At 42.8% G+C, this 25,751-nt stretch overlaps 2 protein-coding genes and 1 long non-coding RNA gene across 8 annotated transcripts; 1 reads left to right on the forward strand and 2 right to left on the reverse strand.

Annotated features, from left to right (window-relative positions):
- Nucleotides 1-1,017: 1,017 nt before the first annotated feature.
- Nucleotides 1,018-9,151, reverse strand: sgk2a (serum/glucocorticoid regulated kinase 2a). 3 transcript variants are annotated; one of them, XM_076026202.1, is made up of 13 exons: nt 8,982-9,151; nt 7,463-7,529; nt 7,070-7,128; nt 6,677-6,734; nt 5,967-6,050; nt 5,257-5,388; nt 4,957-5,069; nt 4,833-4,869; nt 4,622-4,708; nt 4,381-4,476; nt 3,627-3,782; nt 3,182-3,271; nt 1,018-2,768 (listed from the first exon to the last, which is right to left on the reverse strand). In XM_076026202.1, exons 2-13 carry the CDS (start codon nt 7,505-7,507, stop codon nt 2,613-2,615), a joined length of 1,113 nt encoding a protein of 370 aa, XP_075882317.1. In that variant the 5' UTR covers nt 7,508-7,529; nt 8,982-9,151; the 3' UTR covers nt 1,018-2,612. The 3 variants fall into 3 exon arrangements, with proteins under 3 accessions (XP_075882317.1, XP_075882316.1, XP_075882315.1); XM_076026201.1 differs by having other exon boundaries at nt 7,070-7,131; XM_076026200.1 differs by having other exon boundaries at nt 7,070-7,134.
- Nucleotides 9,152-10,274: 1,123 nt separating this feature from the next.
- Nucleotides 10,275-25,646, reverse strand: l3mbtl1 (L3MBTL histone methyl-lysine binding protein 1). Of its 4 annotated transcripts, none has more exons than XM_076026220.1 (22): nt 25,413-25,646; nt 23,663-23,864; nt 22,859-23,046; nt 21,884-22,013; nt 20,306-20,489; nt 20,007-20,145; nt 19,887-19,935; nt 19,018-19,109; nt 18,527-18,631; nt 18,237-18,372; nt 17,026-17,117; nt 16,767-16,918; nt 16,459-16,535; nt 16,188-16,273; nt 15,040-15,150; nt 14,746-14,887; nt 13,740-13,842; nt 13,458-13,664; nt 13,327-13,376; nt 12,593-12,750; nt 12,434-12,496; nt 10,275-12,031 (listed from the first exon to the last, which is right to left on the reverse strand). In XM_076026220.1, the coding sequence occupies exons 2-22, from the start codon at nt 23,832-23,834 to the stop codon at nt 11,897-11,899; spliced, it is 2,571 nt and encodes an 856-aa protein (XP_075882335.1). In that variant the 5' UTR covers nt 23,835-23,864; nt 25,413-25,646; the 3' UTR covers nt 10,275-11,896. The 4 variants fall into 4 exon arrangements, with proteins under 4 accessions (XP_075882335.1, XP_075882334.1, XP_075882333.1 ...); XM_076026219.1 differs by lacking the exon at nt 25,413-25,646 and adding an exon at nt 25,063-25,354; XM_076026218.1 differs by lacking the exon at nt 25,413-25,646 and adding an exon at nt 24,641-24,778 and having other exon boundaries at nt 13,458-13,646.
- On the forward strand, nt 12,609-16,703 carry LOC142888169 (uncharacterized). Its single transcript, XR_012926662.1, has 4 exons — nt 12,609-12,748; nt 13,363-13,703; nt 15,969-16,102; nt 16,198-16,703. It is a non-coding gene; the product is annotated as an uncharacterized LOC142888169 (long non-coding RNA).
- Nucleotides 25,647-25,751: the final 105 nt, after the last annotated feature.

Genomic DNA, 25,751 nt, shown 5'->3' on the forward strand with positions numbered 1-25,751 from the left:
TAATTGCATTCAATGCTGTTGTATCAGAAGGTGTAGTCAGTGTTGTAAATATGTTTGTTTAAGGAAAGAGGGCAAAGGGAGTTCCGTGCTCACTTGCCCATCCGCACACAGTGTAAAGTGCTGAGTTCCGAAACAATCACCTGTCCAGCGTCTCCCTGTCTGTTTTGGGATTCAGACTGTAATTCCACTATGTTCTGTTGTCAGCAAACATTGGCGAATACAGTTAAGTGATACACACAAACAAACAGGTGGTCCCACTTAATGTCCTCCTAATGTCCCAATTATTTACAGTACCTCTGATAATGTATAATGTAATGTTCATCATAGCTACCCTTCAACTGTGAGAAACAGAATGTAAAAAAAATAATCCAGAAAGTCTATCGTTACCTGTATTAATGGCACCTGTTTGAAATCATTGTCTGTATAAAAGACACCTGTCCACTACCCTTAAACAGTCAACCTCTCCACCATGGCCAAGACCAAAGAGACCAAAGAGCTGTCTAAGGACACCACGGACAAGATTGTACACCTGCACAAGACTGGGATGAGCTCATGTACAATACGCAAGCAGCTTGGTGAGAAGAGATCAACTGTTGGAGCAATTATTTGAAACTTGAATAAATACAAGATCACTGACAATCTCCTTGGACCTGGGGCTCCACGCAAGATCTCACCCCGTGGGGTACAAATAATCTTGAGAACGGTGAGGAAACAGCCCAGGACTACACGGGGTGAACTAGTCAATGACCTGAAGAGAGCTGGGACCACAGTAGCAAAGGTTACTATCAGTAATACCCTACGCCGTCATGGATTAAAATCCTGCAGTGCTCGAAAGGTTCATAAACGCTAATGGTTTACGGAGATCCAACATGTTTATATCTTTGCTATTTTTTATAAACATTGCTTGTATTGTATTTTGCTATGTTTTATCACTCACATCCAAGTTTCATTGTTGCTGTTGCTATATAAAATGCATTTTACTGACTAAAGGGGAACTGAGGTCTATCAGGGTCTATCTGAAGGTCAGTCAGAACCTTTTATTGCATTCCTTATAATATACATCTTTACAAAAAACATACATCTCTGTTATGCACACATGTTTAATGGCTCGTTCAAAAGAACATGTAAATGTTTTGACAGCTGTTTGATCGATTAGTTTTCAATGTACACACACATATACACCCATATACACTTGCACGCACGCACACATGCCTACACACGCACAGGCCGTCTTCCCGCTGCTGGCGCCGTGACAAGACAGCCTCTCACATCAGTCTCTCTTTTTACAGGATCAGTCCGAGAAAAAAGGCTTTGGCGCGAAGGGTCACACTCTCAAAAAATAAATTCACAAAAGACAGGAGAGAGCAGCCATGAGTGATTTTCCAAGAGTGATTTGAAGGTTTAGGAAGCTGGTCTGTATTGAATAGTAATTTTTCACATATACTTATATTGCACATTTGTACATTTTTTGAAACAGAAAGCGCAAAATACAATATACCAAGTGTTTGGAACTTTAACAGGATTTTGTCCATGAGGTATAAATAATAACTGCAATAACAGTTGATCAGATATTTACTTTGATATGAGATCAGTTCAACAATGTCAAAAGTACAAACTAATACATGAGATAATAAACCCGTCGCTGCCAAGGATCATTAATCATCAACTTCATTTCCAAAACACACATGCACCTCCTAGCAACAAGTCAGTCACATAACAGACGGCATCCTGCAGCAGAGCTGCAACTCCATATTTACAGACGTTACATACTGTATTTTTATATATATAACAAACTAAACTTTCTCTTAATGTAAATATGATAAATGTTCATTTCTGACCCCCAGGAACGGTTGTAAAAAAAACAAAAAAAACCAATCATGTATAATTATTTGATATATTGCAGAGCAAATTAGTCATGTTGCCATAGTATTGAATTTACATTCTTAGTGACATTTTGATATGATGGTCAACAGTAAAGTGAGTCCACTGATTCTGTTTTAAAGGAGGTGCAAAATGTGTGTGTATAATATAAAAATGAAAATACATAACACACATTTCTGTTTCATCTGTATATTAAAAACAAAACAAAACCTAACATACACACTTCCAAAAAACTTGAACCGAGGGAAAACGTGCAGTCGCCCATTCTACGTTTTTTTTTTTTTTTTTTTTTTTTTCATTCACTCATTCATTCTACGTTCTGAGGCCACATAATGTTCACCTTTGTCTCGCGCATGTTCTTCCTTTCTGTGTCTGGTTTGCATTAACACATACATTGTGCTCATATAAAAAATCCAGTCATTCCTTCATGAGTGTGAGAATAAGTTAAATTTAAATTAAATTTAAATTTAAATTTCCACCACATTTTAACGAGACAGGCTCTTTACATTTGGTCCCACGGTAAAAGTTGATCCTTGCTATCTCAGTGCAGACCTTAAGGATGAAATATTTACATATTATAACCATAAGTGTCTCCGTAACAGGAAGTATTTCCTTAGGATATCGTTGTGAAGACATAGGTGCCATGAAGTACTCCTATAGCGGCGCAGGAGGAGTTTTTCAGGGGCTCATAACACAGAAGAAGCGTCATCAACCTGTTCAACTCCAGTTCCTTACAGGAAGCTGTCCTCATTGCCTACGTAGGAGAAGCCGTTGAAGGCGTTGTTGGAGCTGGTGCCAGCGTAGAACTCCGGCGTACGGCTCACTGAGTTTGGGACCATTTCCCTGGTGAACTCTGGATCAATGTGCTGAGTGTCAGCAGGGCCCCTCTGTGAAAACGAGGCAACTTATTTCACTGAGAGGATCATAGGGGTTTAGGAAAATATGAAAAATGACTGAGGCTTTGAAAATAACACAGGCACTTGGCTTTGTTTTGCAGAGGAGGGGTATCTGAGAGGCCTTGGGAGTCGCATACTCAAAGATGCCTTGCCAAACATATCTCCAGAAAAGAACATCATTCGCTTTCTGTTTGATCTGGGCCAGGTATCCACAACCCCTGTGACAATCACAAGGGTCTGATTTCCTAAATTGAACTGTATGATTGATATTTTCTTAAAGGGTGAGCAAGCGAAAGACGTAAAGTAACGAAATTTGCCACGAGGAGAACATTATCACGTGTCTTTGCTTCATATTTGGCATCTGAGACTGAGACTGAGACTGAGGACTTTGTGTTCAGACTCACCACGTTAGGGTTGAACGGGGGAGTGATCCTTTTGTGGTTGAGGTCATCCCAGTTGATCGGAGAGAAGAAGGCGTGGTTCTTTATTTCTAACTGCAAAACAAAGGGCAGCAGATCACATGTGTATACAAAACACAAATGATGCTAACACATTACTAACATTACATTCCGAGAAGAAAGTGGAGACACAGACTAGAGAGAATCCAAGAAGATACCAATACACATCTTTTTGCTTTTGTCTATTTTTTTTTAACTGTATGACAATAGCTTGCAGATTTCCAACCATAGTCAGGAGGCAAGTTTTCTTCCCAGAGCGCAAAGGCTCTCTGTGACAACAGTTCATATAACGGCACTTTAAAACAACCTCCTGTGTCTCAGACTGGGCTCATTTCGTGTCTGGGAATCATCTGATCTTCTTGCACTGTGTTTTAATAAAAGCCCCACTCACAAAGTCTGCGATGGCCCCAAGGCGCCTTTGCTGGTCCTTCTGCAGAAGACCCACTAGAAGTGAGTTGACGGCCGCAGACTTGCCCGCGGGAAGCGGCAGGGGCTTGTGGAGGATCCCATCGTACATTTCACCAACATCTCGGCTGTAGAAAGGAGGCTGCAGGGCAGGAACAAACATCAGCGTCAACTTTGTCTCTACATCTCTGTATTGGCTCTAAATTACTGACAGATGAGCATACAATGTTTTAACCCCAAGGTAATTTAATATAATGAAGCATTGTCTGGAAATGCTAAAAGGAGATTCACATCTTTTAAAGTAGGGCTGCATGAGTTACATGTGATTTGTGAGTGTGATAGCCACATATTAAGGCTGTTATTTAAAAAAGAAGCTGGAAAGAAGGACTGTGCATTTCTGCAGATGAATAACATTGGAAATATTAGAAAATACCAAACAAGAAAGTTAATTTAAATTTCAACTCAGCACTAAGTCGATCCAATGAAAATCCAATTTGAGGGGATTTCAGTTCAAAACACTGTCCAATGCTGACACTTCAGAGAAAAAAAGATATTGATATATTTCTTTATCTGCACTAAGTTCGAATAAATCCTTTCTGTCACTTTTTAAAATAAATGTATGGTACTTGCTTTCCACTTTCCAGGAACCGACCTGACCGAAATCTCAAGAGACTAATCATAATACCCTTGATTGAAAAAGAGGGATAAGAAGCGAGTCATCTGCTGTCGGACAGACGTACCAGGCTGAAGATCATCTCGTAGAGCACCGCCCCGAGACACCACCAGTCGACTGTCCTGTCGTACGGCTCTTTGCGAAGAACCTCTGGTGCCAGGTACTGCGGGGGACGGAAGAGAAGGTAGAATCTTAACTGGCCATGTTCGTAAAACTCATCAGGCGTTATTTGTTTCTTCCTTTGTGATGAGCGCCTTTATATATATATATATATATATATATTTTTTTTTACACATATTCACACTCACTTCTGGAGTCCCGCAGAAAGTTGAGGTTGTTCCTTCTGGCTCCACACCTTCTTTGCACAGACCAAAGTCTGTCAGCACCACATGCCCCTGAAGAATCACAAGCAAGAACTTGTTTTTAACATTTTAGTCACGCTACTAAAATAATTACATCTGTAAAAAATCAATTAAAAAAAACAACAAAAACACAGGTGGGATAAATTTTCAGACTAACCTGAGAATCGAGAAGAATATTCTCTGGCTTCAAATCCCTGAGAAGAAACACCCAAATATTACCACTTGAAAGATTCTGCATTAGAAGTCATTGTTTCTGTGAATGAGCTCCGTGTCATCCTGACCTATAAACGATGTTGAGGGAGTGAAGGTAGCCGATAGCGCTGGCCACCTCGGCAGCGTAGAACCTGGCTCTGGGCTCCGGGAAGCACCTCTCTCTTTGCAGGTGGAAGAACAACTGCAACCATATGAGAATTTACGATAATTTTATTGGATGGAGGATTAAATTAAGACGACTCAACCTGCTGTGTTCAAAATGGAAACGTATTACTTAATCATTATTGTGAATAATACATATGAAATGTATGTTTACTTTTCCACTTTCACGCTTTCACACACACACACACACACACACACACACACACCTCTCCACCATTCACGTAGTCCAGGACGAAGTAAAGTTTCTCTGGGGTCTGGAAGGAGTAGTGAAGCCGAACCAGAAATGGATGCTCCAGACTCTTCAGCAGCACGTTTCTCTCTGCCATTATGTTCTTTTGCTGAAGGCGAAAAAACATAGTTAGACAATGAGGAAGTGTGAGGCAATAATAAATAAATTGGTACAATAAAGTTGTGATAGCAATGTGGAAAGTTACATTTCAAGAGAAATGTCAGAGCAAGACCTATATATCTTTTTTGATTATTATTAAATGAGTAAGTAAGTGATTTCAACACGCTCTAATTTGTCATTTAGGTTTGTTTTTTTTGTTGACTTCGGGAAAATGCATGAGATCAATTTGAATTTCTGTTACATAAACACTCAAAGGAAACAAACACAACAATCAAACATTACATAAAAGAGGGATAGTGTGAGTTTGATCAGATACGCTCTCCAGCAGAGATGGCCTCGTTTATTTTGTGGATGCCATAAAACTTGTCCTTTGTCCAGAACACGGAGCAGATTAGATAAGATAGGGACTCTTTTGCTGAGCCAAAAAAAAAAACTATGTTTACTAATAACACTGGGAGATACACACGTTCCACGCAGATATTCGCTCAAGGCGGGAACAGCAGATTTCTGTGGATGTGTCAAAATTTCTCAGACAGGTTTAGGTCATAACTGGAAGCAAAAGTTCACCTCTTTTTTCTTCAGGATGACTTTCTTCTGCAGCACTTTGACGGCGTAGAACTTGTTGTCCGCCTTGTGCTTGGCGAGCAGGACCTGCATGAAGGTTTGTTTGTTAGCCGCCTGTTTGGTAAACACGGTGTTGCGCCACTATCGGCGCACCTCGAGACGCTACATGCCAAAAAAAAAAAAAAAAAACCCTCTGGGAACAGCAGACAACACAGAGAAGTGAGCTGTGGAAACAGATGATACAATGAAATCTGAGAAGCGTGATGATACAAAAGGAGATGTGTCATCATGCTGCAGAGTGCCTACTGTGGAAATGCAGACAAAAGAGGAAAATCACTTGAGGGAGACTTGAAAAAAGTTGTTTTTGATATGACATTGATACTTGATGTGGTATTTTCCTCTCTGTTGACTGACTGACACAACAGTTAACCTTAACAGTCCTCGGTGTTCTGATAGTTAATGATTCATGAGGCAGTCGGGACATTTTGATCAGACATCAGCCAGCAGGCACACTCCCAGTCAACCCGTCTGCCGTCTCTCTAGAGGTCGTGTGGGGTTAAAAGTCCCGGCAAAATATAAAGGACTATGACAGACGGGTCCCTGTTAGTCACAACCTGACCTCAGTGGTTCACCACAGGGAAACGTGAGTTCACAGTCGGACAGATTGGAAGGCAAAGGAGATATATACATTTTTTTATTTTTTTTTATTTTACCTTTCCAAAAGTCCCCTTGCCAATGACGGCCAAGAAGTCAAAGTCAGTGGGCTGGGCACTAAAACAGGAAAAAAATTTAAACAAATGAATTACTTTGGAATCACTAGGTGACTCTCCAGCTTCTTCATATCGTCTCATTGAATGTAATCATGTTCTGCCGTTGCCGAAAATGGCAATTTTAAAGACCCATGTGCAACATTCAGCTGATGGTAAGAAATCAAATTGCAAAACATTGTTAACGTTAATCGCTGTATAACGCACAACAGTCACACAACAGTTATAACTATTTGCAGTGACCTCATCCAACTGAAAACATAAATATGCATTTCTGTGCCAGCGAATGAGATCACTTGATCTCAGCTCTAGACTGGAGGAGACGGAGATGCTACTGACTTTGGGTTCGCCGATGGTCCCAGGTTGACATCATCGTGAGCTTTGGACGTCTGTGACCTCTGCTGCTGCAGGACAGAGAAACACTTTAGAGAACTAAACTCGCCGTCCACGACCAACATTTCTTTGCCTGATTCTAAACAAGAGGTCATTCCCAGCAAAAAGAACCAATCCTACGCTTACATGTTTACATGTTCACTATGCTTGCGTCACATGACATGAAATCACATTAGCTAAGACTCATTCTGAACGCTCGGCCACACTTGTGATAAGACCAATGACAGAATCCCCCCTGAGAACTGCAGCAGACAGAAGACAGGATCAGCCCCTCGGTGAAATTCAAGTAAAGAAAGACACCTCAACGTTATTGAAGGAGGAAAGTGTAAAAGCACTCACATTAGAGTTTGCCATGGCCATTGTCCATTCCACTGCACCGCTCATCCAGCATCAGCGGTTGATGTTTCTGGGAGAGGAGACGAGGGGAGGAGTGAAGGGACAGCAGCCATACGGGATTCAAACCAGACCCTCATATCATTTCAGTGACTGTGTCTATGTGTATGTGTGTGAGAGAGAGGGAGAGAGAGAGAGAGAGAGAGAGAGAGTGTGAGAGAGAGAGAGAGAGAGAGAGATCTGGCTGGACAGGCGGGAAGTTCTGGTTTCATCGCCAAGAATGTTGGAACAACAGAAACACGATGGAGGAACATTGCGTGTGTGTGTGTGTGTGTGTGTGTGTTATTAGATTATGTGCTACTGTATCAGTGAACATGTTTACAGAGTCAATATTTTTGTGTTTCATTCTCATGTGTCAGATAGGTGATGACCAAGGTCTCACGTTTGATTGGATGTCTCCAGGCCTGTTTCCACTATTAGTAAATATAATGTCAGCAGAAAGTGGCAAAGTCAAATCAATGTGTTCCGTCCTCAGGGGTGATGCTACTGTCAATGCACATTCATGTCAATCAATTTTGTCCAGGTTTCGTCCTGAAATAATCAACTCTAACAAGCGAAAATGTGAAAATATGGAAACTTTCCCATTACAAGAACTAGAGACATTTTTCCATCACATGAACCAACCATTCTAATGTTAATACTGGAGAAGTTTTTCACCTCCACTTTCCTGCAGTCTCTTGTTGAAAACTCCCTGTTACTAAAAATGCCTGAAATACTGTGTCTAGATTCATACAAGACAAACACAACAAATGTCAGCATTTCAAGTTGCCGGATTGAAGAAAAAACATGAACTGATGTGATCTGCCCACATTTAACGTTTAAAAAGCTTCAGCTTTTTATTTAAAATCCAAACTCACAAGGGTGGAAAAAAAACAATCCGCCTGCTGAAAAAGTCATCAAGTTATTTAAAACCTGACGTAACATTAAAGGACTATGACTGATTAACCCCGAGCACACACGCCCGATGCGCATTTAAAAATGGTCACACTTCTTCTGAAGTCATGTGAAGAGAAACTCTCTCCCTCTGGCAAAAAGTGTCAAACAGCAGCTCTGTGTTCCAGAATAGACACTTCCAACCGCGCCGCTACAAGACTCAGCATTGCCACAGTAATAGGAACATGACAGCTCCTGACACACACACTTTTTAAAAACAAAAAACAAAACTCAAAGCCAATATTTTTTCTTTCTCATGAAGTGTCTTCTGAGATTATCAACTTAGTCGAGAGGCAAAAATGTTGACACTCAATTTAAAGACCAAGTGCCAAAACTTTCAGACCTCACAGGTTAATACCAGAAGCCAACATCCCTCAGTAATAATTAGCTGTTTAAATAATAAACATGAAGCACTGCTAATCTATCAAAACAAACAGCCAAAAATCTAACAGGCAGCCTCACAAGTTCTCATTGCCAAACAGAGAGGATGAATAAAAAGCTGGAGCTCAGAGTCGCGGTGAACTCAACTCACCTGCATGCAGACGTTCCGGAGCTCAGTGTGCAGGCTGGGCAGGCTGCGCACTGGTGAGCAGCGGGACAAAACACCCACACACACACAAGCAGGGAGGTGCAAGAGCTGCCGATGTTCCTCCGCCGAAGCTGACCTCAGGTCAGTGTGATTCATCGGCACAAGGAAAGTCAAGAGTGAATCATTGATGAGAAGTTAAAAAGGTTCAAAACGAGGTGTGCCTTTCACTGGATGTGTGTGTGTGTGTGTGTGGTAGAGAGAGAGAGACAGAGAGAGGGAGAGAGACACACACACAGACTCACAGTTCTTCGTTTCCTAATGAACCATGTGGTTTTCACGACTTACAAACAGGAAGTGGGCTGCTGGAGGAAAACACAAAGTTTTGTCTTTTACCATTATTTTGAATGGGATATATATATATATGTATATATATATATATATATATATATATATATATATATATATATATATATATATATATATATATATATATATATACATATATATATATATATATATACATATATATATATATATATATATATATATATATACATACATATATATACACACACATATATATATTGTCTACATCACTTCACAGTTTGACGTATTTTAAAATCTTCCAAGACATGTGACCCAGCAATTCCACGGCCCATGTGGATGAGTACACGAGAAAAATAATAGACCTCTTTAATTTTTAAAGATGAATTAAAGTTCATGTTAGATTTCAAATTAATATTTTTTAAGCAGATATTTGGGCCCAGTCATAGAATTTAAACTTCCAACAAAATTAAATAAATAGCTAATCCAGTAATATTCGGTAATTCGGTAAAAAATTTTTTTTAAATAACTGCCACAAAAAAGTAGTCTAGTATTCTTGATGAGCATATGCTGTGCACATGCTTTTACTTTGAAAGGAAATAATAGCGCATCCCCCTTTCTAAAGGATATTACTTGACCACTTTCTTTTTTTTAATCTGATCTTCTCCTTTAAGAAAATAACAACTTTTAATTTTTCCGTCTCCCTGCCTGCGGCTGCAGGTTGTCAGTGACATTCATTCCTTGGCCTCTAAAACAGGAAGTCAAGCCCCGAGTAGCAGAAAGGACAAGATACGAGGCGTCGCCACCACAGTCAGCTGTTGACGACAATACGGTCGATAGGGGGGTGTGACATAAGCAAAGGACGTTTATAGTCAATAGCAGAACACATGCAACGCGGCTGCACGGGCACAGCAAGTGTGTGTGTGTGTGTGTGTGCATGAACTCTGAAATAGGACAAGAGGCAAACGCATCTATTGAGACAAGACAGCTTTGGATGTTTATTAATTCACATGGACAGAATGAGGTTTGTGATCTATGGTTATCTTAAAACACACACGCGCGCGCACACACAACACACTCCCAATGCTGGCGCACATAAATCCCACCAGAGAGACACACAAGCGAATCCATTTTCCAAGAGCCCTTAGAACATTTCAGAGAAAAATAACCTTTGACCCCCGAACGCAAAGCAAAACCACGCGGCGTCTTCGAACAAACCCTGACTTCAAATGTAAACGTCTCACGGAGCGCTTTTCACCGCGGAGGATCTCCGCTGAACACCATTGCAAATCCGTATTTATAGTGCCAAAGAAGAGGATTTTTTGCACTTTCTAGTGACCAACTGGGGAAAACATTTTCCTTTCCAGGTTCCACAGAAAGTGCTAAAAACACCCATACAAATTGTCCTTTACAATAAGATGCAAAAAAAACTTCACTGTCCTTCAGCACTTTCTGTGTGATGACAGTTTGAACTGCATTTCCTGTATCTCGCTGAGTTGGTTCATTTGTATTAACAGTGCATTAAGACAGCAGTGTTGAGAATTTAAAGGCAAAGAAAGAAAAATAAAACGCCAATACTCGTGAGTAATCACAACAAGGCCGGAGAGGTTTTCGTTCTCCGTTGCGAGCCGGGGCCTCTTTAGATTAGCGTCAACAGCACAAGCCGCAGCTTGTTGACTTCAATTTCAAATGTCAGTCTTTGCAGTGTAATAATCAGCCAGTTAGCTTGGAAGATGGGGAGGGGTCGGGGGGGGGTCATCTTATTGCACAAAAGATGAAGCTTGTGGCAGCTTCCCGAGCAGCCTGTACTACTGCACTCAAGTCCTCACTTCTTAAACGGCCAGCAGGCTAACAGGCCTCCTCTCCTGCCTCCTCACTCTCACCGTCATAATCTCACAATGCCCTCTCCTCACCTGTCCCTGCAACTCCAGCACTGCTTCTGTTGGGAGCTTTTGATCCAAGTGTTTTGACCTTAATCCTCGCTTTAAAAACAAATAAATAAATAAATAAATAAATAAAAGTAGGAGTTTTCGCCTCTCGAGCAAACACTTGCATTAAGGCTTGGCACCAATGGGGGAAGGGATTGCAGTACCTGTATCTCCCGTATGGCTGGGATACCGATGGCTCATTAACCGCAGAAGCACCAGAGGTGGGTTGTCAGCGCAGGAAAAACAAAACATAACCGAAAAAAAAACCCAACGCTCCCACCTTCAGCTCGCCTTCTCTTCTCTGAACATTGTCTTCAAACTCCTGCAAAGACTTTTTTTCACTGCGTGAAACAGAAGCCGGGATAACTTTGCACTTCTGTTTGGAACAGTGGCAGGTAGGAAACACTGGCGCTGGTCTTCTAAAGCAGCTCCACCTCAACTCGGTCACGCATATTTGACCTAAAAACAACGTCTTTGCCTTCAGTCTGCCTCTCCTGGTCCCACTCCCCCAAGCCCACCCTCCCCCACCCTCTCTGATGGATACTGGACACCAAACACATGAAAAAGGGTCAGGGTCTTGGTCCCTGCAACAGAATGAAGTTGGCACATTATGATCTGGGGGGATGTGGGAGTCCCCGCATGGAGTGTGGCGAGGGGACGGAGGCGTCACTTGAGTCCCTCGTCTGTGCTCTTGAACATGAGGATGGCGTTGGAGATCTTGAGGGCGGGGCCCAGCTTGATGCTCATGATCTTCACAATGTCGGTCTGAGTCAGCAGCAGGAAGGCCTCGCCGTCGATCATCTGGCCACACACAGCCGCCGTTGTTTTATCGTAACTCCAAGATTAAAGAGTTTGTTCTAATGTCTTATTATTTTTCCTTTAGCCATTATTCACCATAATCAATTACAATCATGTGAACATTTAATGCATTGCTACTACAACTAGTACATCTACTAACAATAAGAATAACTATTATTATGTTATTAATATTGTTTGATAATTACTGATATAAGAAATTATTTTTATGATCATACACAATATTTCACTTGATTTTTTTTTATAAAAAGGAGAAGATAAATCAAAACTATCCTTTAGTTGGCAATATCCCCATGTCAGCAATCCAACACAACACAAGGGTTTTAAAATAAATGTCTCCTATTAAAATATGTATTTTTTTTTAACCAAAATGATCATTTTTCTCACCTCATCTTTGAAGATGCGCGCTTGGTCCTCACAGCCGATAAGATTCTGCACAAACCTGAAGACCTGCAGCACCAGAAGAGGCAGTGAAGGGAAGGCTGCTCCACAGAGGAAATGTGTGTGTGTGAGTGTGTGCGTGTGTGTTGCGTGAGATTCTCTCACCTCGTCAACGCTCCACGCTGCAACCTGCTTGGCCTGAATGCCCTGGACGCCGGGCAGCAGCTTGCAGTGCTGCTCCCAGCACAGAGACAGCGTGCGGTCGGGCTGAGAGCTCAGAGCTGACAGGAACAGTGACGGGTACATGCCTTCGGAGGACAGGTCTGCGCATACACACACACACACACAGGCGCAAACACACACACACACACACACACACACACACACACACACACACACACACACACACAGCCGCTTGGATCAGTCATCTAAATTCGTAACGGCTCTTTAGGTTTATAACTTGTTTATAACTGTCTGTTACCAACAGCTTGTTATGTTTTTCCGCTGGTTATTATGATGTGGGTTTCAAATGCTATAGGTCAGTGTTTTTCAACCGGTGTGCTGCGACACACTAGTGTACCGTGAAATAACGTCAGGTGTGCTGTGAAAATGATCAAATTTCACTTAATTGCCCTAAAAAAAAAAAAAACAAGTTGTGCTTTAGATGGAATGTGAGCCTACTTTCCTCACAGAATATCAGCTTTGTGTGCATCTGAACAGATTGAGTATCAATAAATGAAGATACTATATTGTCATTATTAGGTTAAAAAGTGTAGTTTTATTTTATTTTTTGTTGGTGGGGGATTTTTTTAAACGTAAAAAATGTGCCGTGGCTCAAAAAGGTTGAGAAACACTGCTCTAGGTAAGTCGGGTGCACTGACTGTTGTCTGAAAACTCACTCTGGTACTCCCTCTGCTGGTTCTTCCTGTACTTAGGAGGACGGCCGATCCTGAAAACAGGCAACAAGCTCGATCTAAGAGCCGAGAACATCTTCAAACACGCACGCAGGCACGCACTAACACACACCAACCTGCCACGGTAATGGTTCTTCTTGTTCCTCTGGCCAAAAAAGAGGTTCCTCTTGCACTCTGAGTCCGACAGGTCGGCCTTCAGCCTCCCCTGGTTGCGCTCGGCCAGCGGACAGCCGGATATGCAGTGGTGAGCGGTGAAGCGGCCGGTCACATGACCCGAACCGTCGCAACCCGGCGTGGGACATTTCCTAAGAGGAGAACATAACCTGCATTTATTCCTGCACACTGTTCTGTTTGAATCTGACGTGACTATGTTTGTCTTTTTGTTTTTTTTTGCTGACCTGTTGTGGAAGTTGTACTTGTTGTTTCTGGGGTGGCTGATGGGTTTGCAGGGGACGGAGGACGAGTACGTGGACTGGCCAGTAGCTGGAGGTTCCCTCACACCTCGAAGAAAGAAAACAGATCATCAAAACAAAAGCACAGCCACTCGTGTAGCAATGAATGACCAAGTCACACAGGGCAACAGAGCAGTTTGTAGTGCACATTAAAACAGGCAAGGAGCAGCAAACAATCAGCTGGAAGCTTTTCTACAAGCTGTAAATGAGTCCGGAGAGGAGAGAGGCAGCGGCGGAGCAGGGAGCTGCGTTTCCATCACAGTTTTTCCCAAAATAAAAGCCATATTTCTAAAATTTCGACAAAGTACAATTGCGATTTGCAGGTGGTTCCCATTGAAGGCCCCGAACCGCATAAGCCATAATTCTCGTCAAATCTCATCCCGCGAGACCCCACTTGGAGGAGGGTGGAGGTACAAAGCATGTTGCATTGTGGAGCAGCTATTTCAGCTGTCACCACTGCTGTTGCCGCTGCCGTGATCATCAGGAGACGGAGGCAGCGGGTGAGAGTTCAGAGTCCGTGTGGATGAGAGCGGACAGGAGTAAGGGCCGTTAATCGGTGGCGGTGGGTTGAAATGTCTCCACTGTCTCGCGAAAAAAGTGTTTCCATGGCGCTTTTGCGATATCCGTCTATATCAATAGGTCTGAAAAACCACCTCATGAGAGCGTTGAAACCTTTTAGCGATATCTGAGAGGTTTTTTCAACGTTCAGGTGTTTCCATGACCCGGTTTTTATTGCGATATTTAGGTTTTGCGCAATTCTACGGGTAATGGAAACGCAGCTACTGACTCTGCAACTCTGACCTCCTCTCTCGGTTTGTTCCGCAGCGTTGGGGCCTGAACAGCAAATCCCCTGCTGTACCTTTTGCTCCCACCCCCAGGACCCCGGGACGGCTAGTGCAGTCTAATCAGTTCGGAGTTCATATTTAAACAGAAACAAGGGCCAAGCTGCTACCGTGCGGCTGCTGTGTTTTGGTGTCGCGCGGTGGGATTTTGAGCGGGTGACTGGTCGCCTCGCACCAGCCTGCCGGGTGGATGTCCGGGTGGTCCGAGTCCATCCACTCGTCGTAGACGTGGCTCCAGCCGTCGTAGTGGACCTGGGTGGGAACAGCGTGCCGGGGAAGGGGGGGGGCATGTGACGAGTTTGATACGTTGCATTTAAACCGGGTCGGAGCGCCGACATTAAGACAAACATACCTGCACACACAGGCTCATTCATGCCCCCATACAAATAGAAGTGCAGTGTTACCTTGATGCGATGAGTGTCCACCTCCTCCACTGTGGCCACCCTGATGAGCCCTGGACTCCTCTTGTCCACTGCCTCCAGCTTCAGCTGAGGCTGGAAGCCATGGGCTGCACGCTGGGGACAGGAGTGTTGTTATCGATTCATTCATTAATCGTTAGTTGATTGACCTGATCGATCCATTAACGATTAATTGATGGGTGCGGATTTTTCCTGAGAACCTAAATTTCACAATGAAAAATGTGTAAGGAAGACATCAGTTAACCCTTAAATAATGTTGGGGTTCCAATGTGACCCATATTTACATTAGAGAACAGTAAAAACACCCTAAACATTTATCCTCTGACTTTAAGTTGACTTCTAATGGGTCACTTCTTTTTTATTTATTTATTTTTTTTTTTTAAAGTTGTTTAAAGTAACTTGTTCTAAGTATATTATGACAGTATCAACAAGTGAGTTGCTCTTTCCTGCCACTATACTGTTTTTATGATATTAACTACCTGTGTAAAAAAAAAAAAGTTAAATTAATTTCTACTAATTTCATTTAATCAATTAAATTCTTAATCGACAATTAATCAATAATCGATTAATTGTCAACCTCCCTAGTACGCACAGTACACACTTTTACGTACCACCGCACGTAGTTTCTGGTGTCTAACTGCTGTTTATGTAGCACTTTTCGGGTTATTTATTTGGCCAGATTTCATATAAGCATTTCAAAATCCCTTTGATTGACAGGCGCAACAGCAGCCTGGACAATAAAACAACCATGTTGGTTTAAAATGTCATTATAAAACACTTTGTGACGGCTTACTTGTGGTTACAAGAATAAACTGGGATCATCCGCATTTTTTCTTTACACATAAATAACACAGGTGCTAATATCATGATGGCTGCATGAGTTATAAACTGGCAATAATCCTTCTCGCTCACAGATTCACAGAACAGACTCCTTAATGTGAGTGGAACTCCAAGAAGCCAGCCCACTCCAGCTGGCCAACTGCTCAGCCTCCTGACTTTGGCTGCGTCTCCACCACCACTGCTGTCTTCTGTCAGCGCTCGGTACAAAGTAACCCCGTCCCCTGGGCGTGTAAATGTTCCAACAGCAAACTGTGAATTCACATCTAAACAGTGTGTTCATCTGCTGTGCTCACCACTTTGAAGGCCTCAGCAGGCACTGCTTTGGAGCCAGTCTCCTCCAGGTACAAAGACCAAGAGAAGCGGGCCTGGTCTGGGTAATCTGAAGCAGACACAATTTTTAAAGAAATATTAAACTTGTGTTTATGTCTGTATGAGGAAGGAATCAGCATTGCAGAGCAGCTGCCCAATGTCTAAAAAAAATCCTTAATAAATCCAGTTATTGTTAGAAGCTTGCAGCCGCTGGACCATCGCAAGACTGAATAATTAATGAGGTGCCAAAGTTACCTTGAGGTGGTGTTAGAGGCAGATTTCTTTCCTGGCACCAACCAATAGGGTGGATGTACGGACTGCTGGAATCGCACCTACACATACACAACAGCAATCTCATTTTCTTATGTAAAAGATAAAGAAAAATAAAACTCATCAAACTAAAACGTAGAAACACAGTTTCAAGCATATGAAGTCATTCAGGGCAACTTAATAAATGGCTTGTGTGAAAGACATTGCTTTAATAGAAAGCTCTACATTAACAGATTAAAACTGTGTTCAAATGTCACCTTTTGAACGCAGTAAATGAACTACTTGAAGCTCACCAGTAGTCATACGTGTCGTCCCAGTTGTCAAAGTGCACCAGGAATCGTTCGTCCACCACGTCAGTGACCGTTGCTACACAGATCAGGGAGGGATTCATCCGGTCCACCGCTTCCAGCTTCATTCCGATCTCAAAACCGCATTTCACGTCAATCTAAACAGAACGCAGACACGTTCGTGGTGAGACGACGAGAGTGCGTGGAGAGGACAGAGCAAAGCTTCGGGCTGTGTCATGTGGTTTTGTCGTAGAGAGACAGCTACCCTTCCTGGACTGGCAAAGACCTCTTTGGGAGCCACTTGTGCTTTTGTCATTTTTAGGTAGTTGGTCCAAGTGAATTCTTCCTCTTTACAGCCTGAAGAAAGGACATAGAAAGACATGAAAAAGATGGACACTTTGGAAAACATGTCAACAACTTAGTGTCACAGGACTGGCTACAGAGTGAACAATGCCTTGGTGAATATATATTACCCCCCACCGGTGAGATGCACTATGTCTGTATAAGCAGAAAAGAAATGCACAAAAAATGCAAAGAATGAGCATATGTCATATCTTATATCTTATATTCAGGTTGTTTTTTTTTGTCACATATAGTCAGTGTTGGCAAGTAATCTATTACTAACTAATCATTAAACTACTTTTTGACAGAGTAATGTAATGGGATTACTGTGGCAAAAATGGTAATTGTGTCATAATTACTTTATCAAATAACGATTCCATTACTTTTCCGAATAATATCTTGCGAGCTAAAAATGTCTTATGATCCACAAAATGTCTGAAATTTAGAAAAACAATCGAAAACAATGATGTCTCAGATTGATGATGCAGCCGTGCATGCGACGTTACTGATATCAAACAAGCATGGCGGCAAAAGAAATAACAGCGATTGCGTTTGATAGCTGGAAATACAAACAGTATTTTGAGTTCATCTCGTCTAAATCAAAGAATATTATGGTTTGTTCTACGTTATGTGCAGGAAACAAGACGTTCTGAACTTTGAAAATATCCGCGTCGAACCTCATAAATTGCTGAAAGCCATGTTTGCAAGTAAGTCAGCAGTACTCTGCACAGTAGAGATCTTTTAACTACTGTGCTTCTAATTATTTTAACATTATGGGCTGTGCAAAAGGCACCATTGCTGTGCATGAGTTAGTTCTGTGAGATGTGCAGTTTGTGTTCAGACAGCAAGAGGACAGAGGCGATATTTGGAATTTCAAAGATGCACCGAGCAACTGTTACTTTATCCTTTTTTTAACTAAAGTAATTAGCAATTGATTACTTGTGAAACAAAGTAGTTAAAGAGGTAATTAGATTACTTTTTAAAGGAGTAATCAGTACTCAGTAGTTGGATTACTTTTATGGAGTAATCCCAACAACACTGCATATAGTAATGTAGCAACACTAAATATAGTAATGAATTGAATTCTCTGTTTGGTTAGTCTCTGGTGGTCTCCAGACTGCCGTCACCTCTGACCTTTTGGCGTGTGCAGTTTGTGTCCTGTGCTTTCACACCAGCCTGCAGCGTGGATGTCGGGGGAGTTGGCGTTCACCCAGAAGTCGTGACAATCCGAGTAGCCGTCAAAGTGGAGCCGCAGCCGATAGCCGCACACCTGGACCACGACACAACACGACACGTGACTCGCGTGACAGAAGGAAGCAGCGGCCGAGTTGGTCGAGAGCGGCCGCCTGGCGGCTCGCAAACTCTCAGTTAAACAACCTGAGCGTTGAGATCCGTGGACGGCTGGCGACGGACGTGTGACTCACCTCGGCAACGGTGAGGACGAAGTACATGGACGGATGCTGCGGGTCGATGCCTTCCAGCTTCATCCCCTGTTTGAAACCATTCTTCACTGTTGGCACTCGCTGGGACTGAACACAAGAGGGAAGAACAGAAGGAAATAGTTCAGATGCAGATTACAGACATCATAGAGACAAATCAACTTCAGATGAGCGATTTTAATGGGAAAATTAGATCAGTGCGGAGAAAAAAACCAAGCAGAGATTGCAGCATTTATTCCAGGGTTTATAACTCTGAAATAAAATATTAATAAGCCCGGTCATACAGTTTACATCTGCTTTTGGCAAATAATCCCCTTTGTCTTGTATTAATTCACTTCCCACACTGGCTTCTTATCAGTGCTGCACTGGTGAGGCAAGCGTTGCAGATGTGGTTTCAGCAAATCCAACCAGTAAGCAGTGATTTTGTGCACCAGCCTATGCAGAGGCCACAACCTCCATGTTTTATTCACACAAACCTCTTGGAAAAGCTTGTTGGGCGCCGCGGCAGCAGCTTTGCATTCCTCCAAATACTGAGCCCACGTCCACTGCTCTGTCTTGCTGTCTCCAGCTATGGCCACACACAAAGAAAGCAACTTTGTTACATAGTGTGAGTGAAACAACGTCTGAACAGGAAATCTATTGGGAGTGTTTGAGAGCTGCTGCTTCTGTAACTTTATGGAGATGCGTAAAACAGAAAACATGCAGAGCGTCCACCGTCTTCCCCTAAATCTCCTCTCCAGCACCGCTACAAAATTAATCAAATCTTTTTTTGCCGTGTTCAGACTGTCAGCCAAAATCCGATTTTAGCCCATCCAGATTGAAACCGGATGGCTCTTTTTTAGTCTGAACAGTCAGAAATCACATGAAATCTGATTTTTGCTAAACGGATTGAAACCACCTTTAGGAGGTAGTTTCAACTGGCATCTGGACGGATGCGTCTCAGTCTGAACGCCTCCAAACGCCTCCGACGTCGTTGCTGCAGCAACCTGTCAGATGGGTCAATAATGTGGCCCAGTCAGAACAGAGCCGGATCCCATTTGGACACTTGCTAAAAACAGTGTGGACAGTCAGCCCTCAAAATCTGATTTGAGAAGGAATCTGATTTGAATCAGATTCGCCTTGCAGTCTGAACGCAGCCTTTATTGCTCCAATAGGCCTGTCCACAGAAATAAGTGAGTTAATACTCAGGAAAATAAAACATAGAATTACATCAGTGGGCATCATATAGTAAAGGCACCAGAGAGCTTTTTAAAAGGATGCAGGGAGCCTTAACTCAACTTCTCTCGACAGCGCCACCTCTGTCTCTCTGTGTGCGAGAGGGCAAGTATGAAAAAAAGTGCCTCACCTCCTCTGATGTGTCTGCTGTCAGCTTTGGAGTCCTCCATTTTATCATCCTACAAAAACATATAACAAGCGTTATATTTAGCAGAAGGACAAAACAGTGGCATCTGAAGCACCGACCCACCGCTCCCTCCATGTCGGAGTCTTCCTCTGAGGGACTCAGGTACTCCTTCCTCTTCCTCTTCCTCATGGGTTTCAGGTGGTCCGGGTTGAGGGAGGAGACCCTCCCGCCTGCTGGTACCTTCTCCAAGCTGATGCTCCTCCTTCAAGACGCCCAGGGGAGGACAAGGGAAGAGTTTATAGGATTGTAACCCAGCGGTAGACACACAGAGACACACTGTGGGGACTTTTAACAAAGATTTGTCACCAATAAGGCACTAAACTGGGGAGGAAGGAGGGGGGTTGTGGGGCTGCAACTCTTACTTGTCAGTGACCGGATCCCTGCGCAGCTCCTCGGCGTAGGTCTTCTGAGCTCGTGGCTCGTGATTGGGCGGCGCCGCACTGACCTGGACTTCAGGTTTCACCGACACCAACCTCTCCGGCTCCATAGCAGCGGCAGGAGGAGCCGGAGCAGCAGCCCTGACGGCAACCAGAGCAGTGGCTGCATCTGATACATCAAGAAAAGACCAAGAGTTGATTTTTTTTAAGAGACTGATGATGTTTAAGTACATGAATTGCACTTTTGGGATCCACATCCATGACTAATAAACAGACGTGACGTAAATTCCACTGTGAAGTCCTCTCAGCCTCTCTGCCGTGGTGTTGCGCTGGATACGGGATGATGAGCAGTGATCGATGGCAATCTCCTTCATTGAATTTATGCAGCTGTTGCGTCTGTGTGATGTCTGTGTGATTTTTCTGCAGCCCTGTCGACTTCACTTGTCGAGAGGAGCTCTGCTGAAGCTGATGCAATTATTGCCCATTTTTGCTCTCTCGCTCTCACACACACACACACACACACACACACACACACACACACACACACACACACACACATGGGCTGAAAAGGCCACGATCTAAGAGTACCTCTAATTACATCACAGCCATTTATAGAAATAGGTAATAGTTCTTAACCACCTTGACACCAGCAGCACCAGCTAACAGAACAGCCAGAGTGCTTTCTGGAGTTCCTTCCTGTCGTTTTCAATGTGCACTGCTAATTCACCCCCGAGGCTTCTTCTACTTCAACTGCCTGCACATTTTGCAGAACGAGTTGGGGAAGTGTTCTGATATATTTCCCCCAACTTTCCAAGTCTGCCATTGTTAATGGTCATTGATATTTGTTGCAGAGCAGCTGGAGAAACATGGTGTTACAAGTTATAGAACTTGTGGTTCCAGTCCCCCCCAAAAAAATACAGGCCAAAAAACAAAAGAATAAGTAGCTTGGAATAAGTGTTAGTCAGTAAGTAGAATGGAATAAGTATGAATAAGTATAGTTGCCAAGCAACTCAAGGAAAAAGAGGATAATAATAGAGCCAACGATTTTAAAAGTCAAATTAAAAAGCTGTTTGAAACAGTCGCGGCTAATCCTTGCTGTGCTGAAATGATCAAGGAATTGTCCCCCAACCCATGACTTTCTCACCAAGTAAAACATGGTTAAACATCTGGATGGACTCGCTCCTGACTGAGAAGAAGTTTTAGATCTAGTAATGCACCACTTGAGCAGTTTTCAGCAGTTACTTTGGTGGAAGGTGCAACTTTCCTTTGCCTCTTATCTTAGAAAAAAAATTAAAAAATTAAATCACATTTCAAAACACAGAATTAGTCTGGTGCGTTTGGGTTTATATGAGGGCGCAATGCTTAGCAAATTCAATCGCACAGTCAGTTTTGGGGTGTGGTTTACCAGGCTTTCTGTCACTATCAACAGCAAACAACATAATCACTTTAAACGTAAAAAAAAATATGATGCATTTATCTGGAAACAAAGAAACATAACATTCTTGCTGCCTGAAGAACTGTTTTGTGTTGCGCCCCAGATTTCTTATGCAACCATGACTGTACCTGTCTTGTCTGCTGGAGCGATTTCTGCGTCACCCAATTTCCCTGAAGTGCCAGCAGCCGGCTCAGTGGTGGTGCTGGCACTCCCCGGGCTGATCAGTGTGCTGAGTGTTCCCACGTCACTTACGCAGAACTGCAAGATGCACACAAACACACACATCAGTGGATCCAACGGTAGAAATGTGACTCGCAGTGTGTTTTATAAGCTCCTATCTCTAGCAGAAAAACAAGAAACCAGGTCAGATTTAGCAATCCTAAAATAAGTTTGTGTGTGTGTGTGTGTGTGTGTGTGTGTGTGTGTGTGTGTGTGTGTAAATATATACGCATACACACACAAACATATGTATATATAGATATATGTATAAGTCTGTATACAATATATATAGCATTTATTTTAAAACTGACTTACTTTTTTAAAGTATTTTGTGTGACCTCAGTTAACCTGATTAATGAGATTCTGTAACAGTGTTTGCCTCAAAACAAGTATTTTAAATTCCTTGATCTGCAGGAAACACAAAATCATCTGTTGACAAATAATGTCAATGACAATTATTGTCTATTCCCTATAAAAAACACAGAACTTGGTAATTTGGGACTGAGCCCCGGCGATAGACCTGCTCTGAATCAGAGCAGGTCTATCGCAAGGCGAAAGACCCGTTTGTTCTTCGTATGTTTATTATTATTTTTCTTGGCTGCGCCACTTCAAACCCCAATTTCACCCCCTTATTTTGTCTGCTCCTGCTTAATGATAACAATTTTATTTTTTTTATTTTTTTACACAAGACTAATGAGATTTAATCTGGCTGTTGGGGAAAAACTCATAACAATGTGTCAAAAAGTTTAAAAAACTTAAGAGACTGAAGATAAAAAAAAAAAAAAAACTGCTTCAACAACAAACAAAAGATCAAAAATACAAATTTCTGAACAATTACTTTAAAAGTAAGAAATAATGAAAAAAAAACAGTAACATAGACTCACCTTGAGGTTACTGCTGGGCAGGATGGCCATCCCCTCTTTCCACTCCAGAACGTGGACGATGCTGCAAGCACCGCCCACCTGTGCTGTCAGGGTGGAAGTGACCGTCTCATTGGCCCTGCCTCCTTTCCCTGGATCTCCCATGGCAACGGCAGGAGTTACCTCGATTTTGTGATGGCCTGGAGCTGGGGCTGTGTGCAGAGGTGCATTCAAATTGACAGAAAGATCAAAGTGCGCTGCTGTTTCAGTCCTTAGTTCCTTGTGTTCATTCTCACAAGCCTGAAAATACTTGCAAAAACTGAGTTTGACAAACGGGAAAGTTTTGTCAAAAGTAGAAAAGAAAATAGTAAACCAGATGCGCACACAACAAACATGGCGCAAAACATTATTAGCCATGCAAATCATCTCTGCACACAATTAAGGAGGAATTTTGTTTGGAGAATTTCAGGAGATTTCCATGAGTTCCACGAGGAGCAGCTCCCCGTACGGCCTTGATCCTGTGGCCTCGAGCTGCAACAGTTGATGAAGTTAAGGCCGGGTTCCTTTCTTTATTCTCTACACAAGTCGCATCAGCCCTCAAGGCAAGCGCACTAATGCAAGCTACTGCCGCCTGGGGCAAATCCACAGGATTCACAGAAGAGAACATTTGACGGTGGCAGTGAAGTTATTCCAGTGTACACATCTTTCCCAGATGAACTCACGTCACGTCACGTCACATCTAACGGTGCGAGGCTGCTCGACTCAAGTTGGAAAATTTGGATCTGAAAATGATGATGATAATAAAAAGAAATCATGAGAGCTGCTCACCTTGCAGGAGGAAAGCTGTGGTGGTGTGGGGCTGCGGTCGCGGGGCCTTCTTGGCCACGCCGCTGTCACTGCCAGCGATGAGGACAGTCTCGCTCGGGGGCGGGGCAGGCTGGTCCGCAGGGACGGGGTCCGGTTCTTTGGGCGGAGCCTCCACGTTCACTTTGGCACTCATTGCGGTGTCCCTGTCCTCAACCACAGGGTGCTGGAGAGCACAGCATAGGCGGGATGAAAGAAGGATGTGTGTGTGTGTGTGTGTGTGTGTGTGTGTGTGTGTGTGTGTGTGTGTTCAAGGTCTGAAAAGTTGACATTTTAAAGAAATAACAGTGTGTTGTTGTGGCCCAGTGCCCCCTTTGCATAACCGTCCTTCTGCATTTTAAAAACACTGTGTGGAAAAATGCTTTTGGGACTATAACAAAATGAAATGAAAACAAAGAAATTTGACCAAACAAAGCACTTTTCTCATAACCTTCACTTTCGATAGCGTCATAATTACTAGCTTTCACCAACTCAGATACTTTACATAAATAACGCGAAAGCTGTAACATGATGAAATGGAAATATTGTAAATATTCTTGTTTCAAGACAACAAAATGTGTACACTAGTATGCCATCACCTTTTGATCCACTTTTATAAGTAAACCACAACAAAAGGCGTCAACAATTGATGACTGAAAAAATAATAATCTTTCGACACCATCAGATATCTGATATTCATTTTCACTATTTAGGGATTCAGCTCCCATTTTGGTAAACTGAACACATGCAGCATTACAAGTGTCAGATTTTGGAAGCAGACTACAATTTAACCGACAAAAACACACACGTACATTTGCTTATTTTGGTTGAGGTCATACTATGTTTAAACATCAGTGACAAAGATCAACAGCTGTATATTACACTAGCATCATCGGGGCCTTATTGTTTTGTTGTTTTTTTGTTTTTGTTTTTTTTTTTGGGGGGGGGGGGGGCGCCACATACCTGAGGCTGAGACTCGTGGGGATTAATATAAACACTGTGTGCGAAGTTTCTACTTAGCCGCAGACAGCCGCGCCAACTGCACCCTCTGCTGCCATTTTGCAGATGAGAGTTGCCTCCCTCCATCAACAGCCATGACCCCGCATGACTTTTTATCAGACAACCCCCCACCCGCCGACCCCCCGCTCCCCCAGCCTCAAAAAATACGCACGCACGCGCGCGCGCCAAGCCGCCGAGCACCTTTTTGATAAAATGGCGGAGGATGTGAAAAGCCCCGAGCGACGCGAAATGTGTGAAAGCGGAGAGTCTCAAACCCAGTCAGAGAGAGAGAGAGAGAGAGAGAGAGAGAGAGAGAGAGGGAGAGAGGGAGAGAGAAAAACCATTTATGGAGAAATAACGAAGCCTGTCAACCGTTCCGGCCTCACCTGAAATGAATGAACAAAGCTTTCCACTTCTCAAAAAAAATGACAAGATATGCCGCAAAAACCGCCGCTGCTAATTGCATCACTGACAAGTGTTATATACAATTACAGGCAATTAAACGCGTGCCATTGTAAAAAAAAAAAAAAAAGCGATGTGAAGGCGAGCAGCTTTGTGGTTGTCAATTCCAAGACCGCCAAAAAGGCTTCACCTAGGAATATAAAAATAACACGTCTAACACCGTCTGGATTTTAAAGGCGTTCGGGTCGAACACAACTGAATCAGGTGGGGAATGTTGCTAAACGTGGAATCTATCCGAGCTCGCAGTTAAATTCGGAACTGAAATTTGGCTTACCAGCGCTGATCTCCTGCGGCTTCGGTGCGCCGACTGCGCATGCTCGACAAGCCGGTACAGTCACCGCTCGTTGGTTCCAGCAGAACGCCGAGACCGCTATATAAACCGTTCCACTGACATTTAAAACGTGCCAAAATAACGTCGCGGAGAGCAAATAAGTCAGGACAATTGGGTGACGAAAATTGGGTTAATTTCATGAATCAAGTCGATTTAAATTAAGATTCTCAAATTTCATCCTGTTTATTTTCGTCAATAATGGATTTATTATATAATTAACTGAAAATAGGTCAAGTCGAAACTGCAGAGGATTTTCTGCAACATAGACACATCACAACACAA

This window comes from Nelusetta ayraudi, unplaced genomic scaffold, assembly GCF_046127955.1.
Source record: "Nelusetta ayraudi isolate G7.1 ecotype Tasmania unplaced genomic scaffold, CSIRO-AGI_Nayr_v1 ptg000019l, whole genome shotgun sequence".
NCBI lineage: Eukaryota > Metazoa > Chordata > Actinopteri > Tetraodontiformes > Monacanthidae > Nelusetta > Nelusetta ayraudi.

Bases quoted from the DNA above. Each gene is read 5' to 3' on its own strand.
- sgk2a (XM_076026200.1), bottom strand. From the start codon at position 7,507: ATGAGCGGTGCAGTGGAATGGACAATGGCCATGGCAAACTCTAAT. The intron at 7,135-7,462 runs GTGAGTGCTTTT...TCTGTCCTGCAG, and splicing joins TGGCCATGGCAAACTCTAAT to CAGCAGAGGTCACAGACGTC. The intron at 6,735-7,069 runs GTCAGTAGCATC...TTCCTGTTTTAG, and splicing joins GGACCATCGGCGAACCCAAA to TGCCCAGCCCACTGACTTTG.
- l3mbtl1 (XM_076026216.1), bottom strand. From the start codon at position 24,763: ATGGAGGGAGGCAACTCTCATCTGCAAAATGGCAGCAGAGGGTGCAGT. The intron at 17,118-18,236 runs GTCAGAGGTGAC...TCCTTTCTTCAG, and splicing joins CAAACTGCACACGCCAAAAG to GCTGTAAAGAGGAAGAATTC. The intron at 15,151-16,187 runs GTGAGCACAGCA...TCCTGTCCCCAG, and splicing joins CTGCTGAGGCCTTCAAAGTG to CGTGCAGCCCATGGCTTCCA.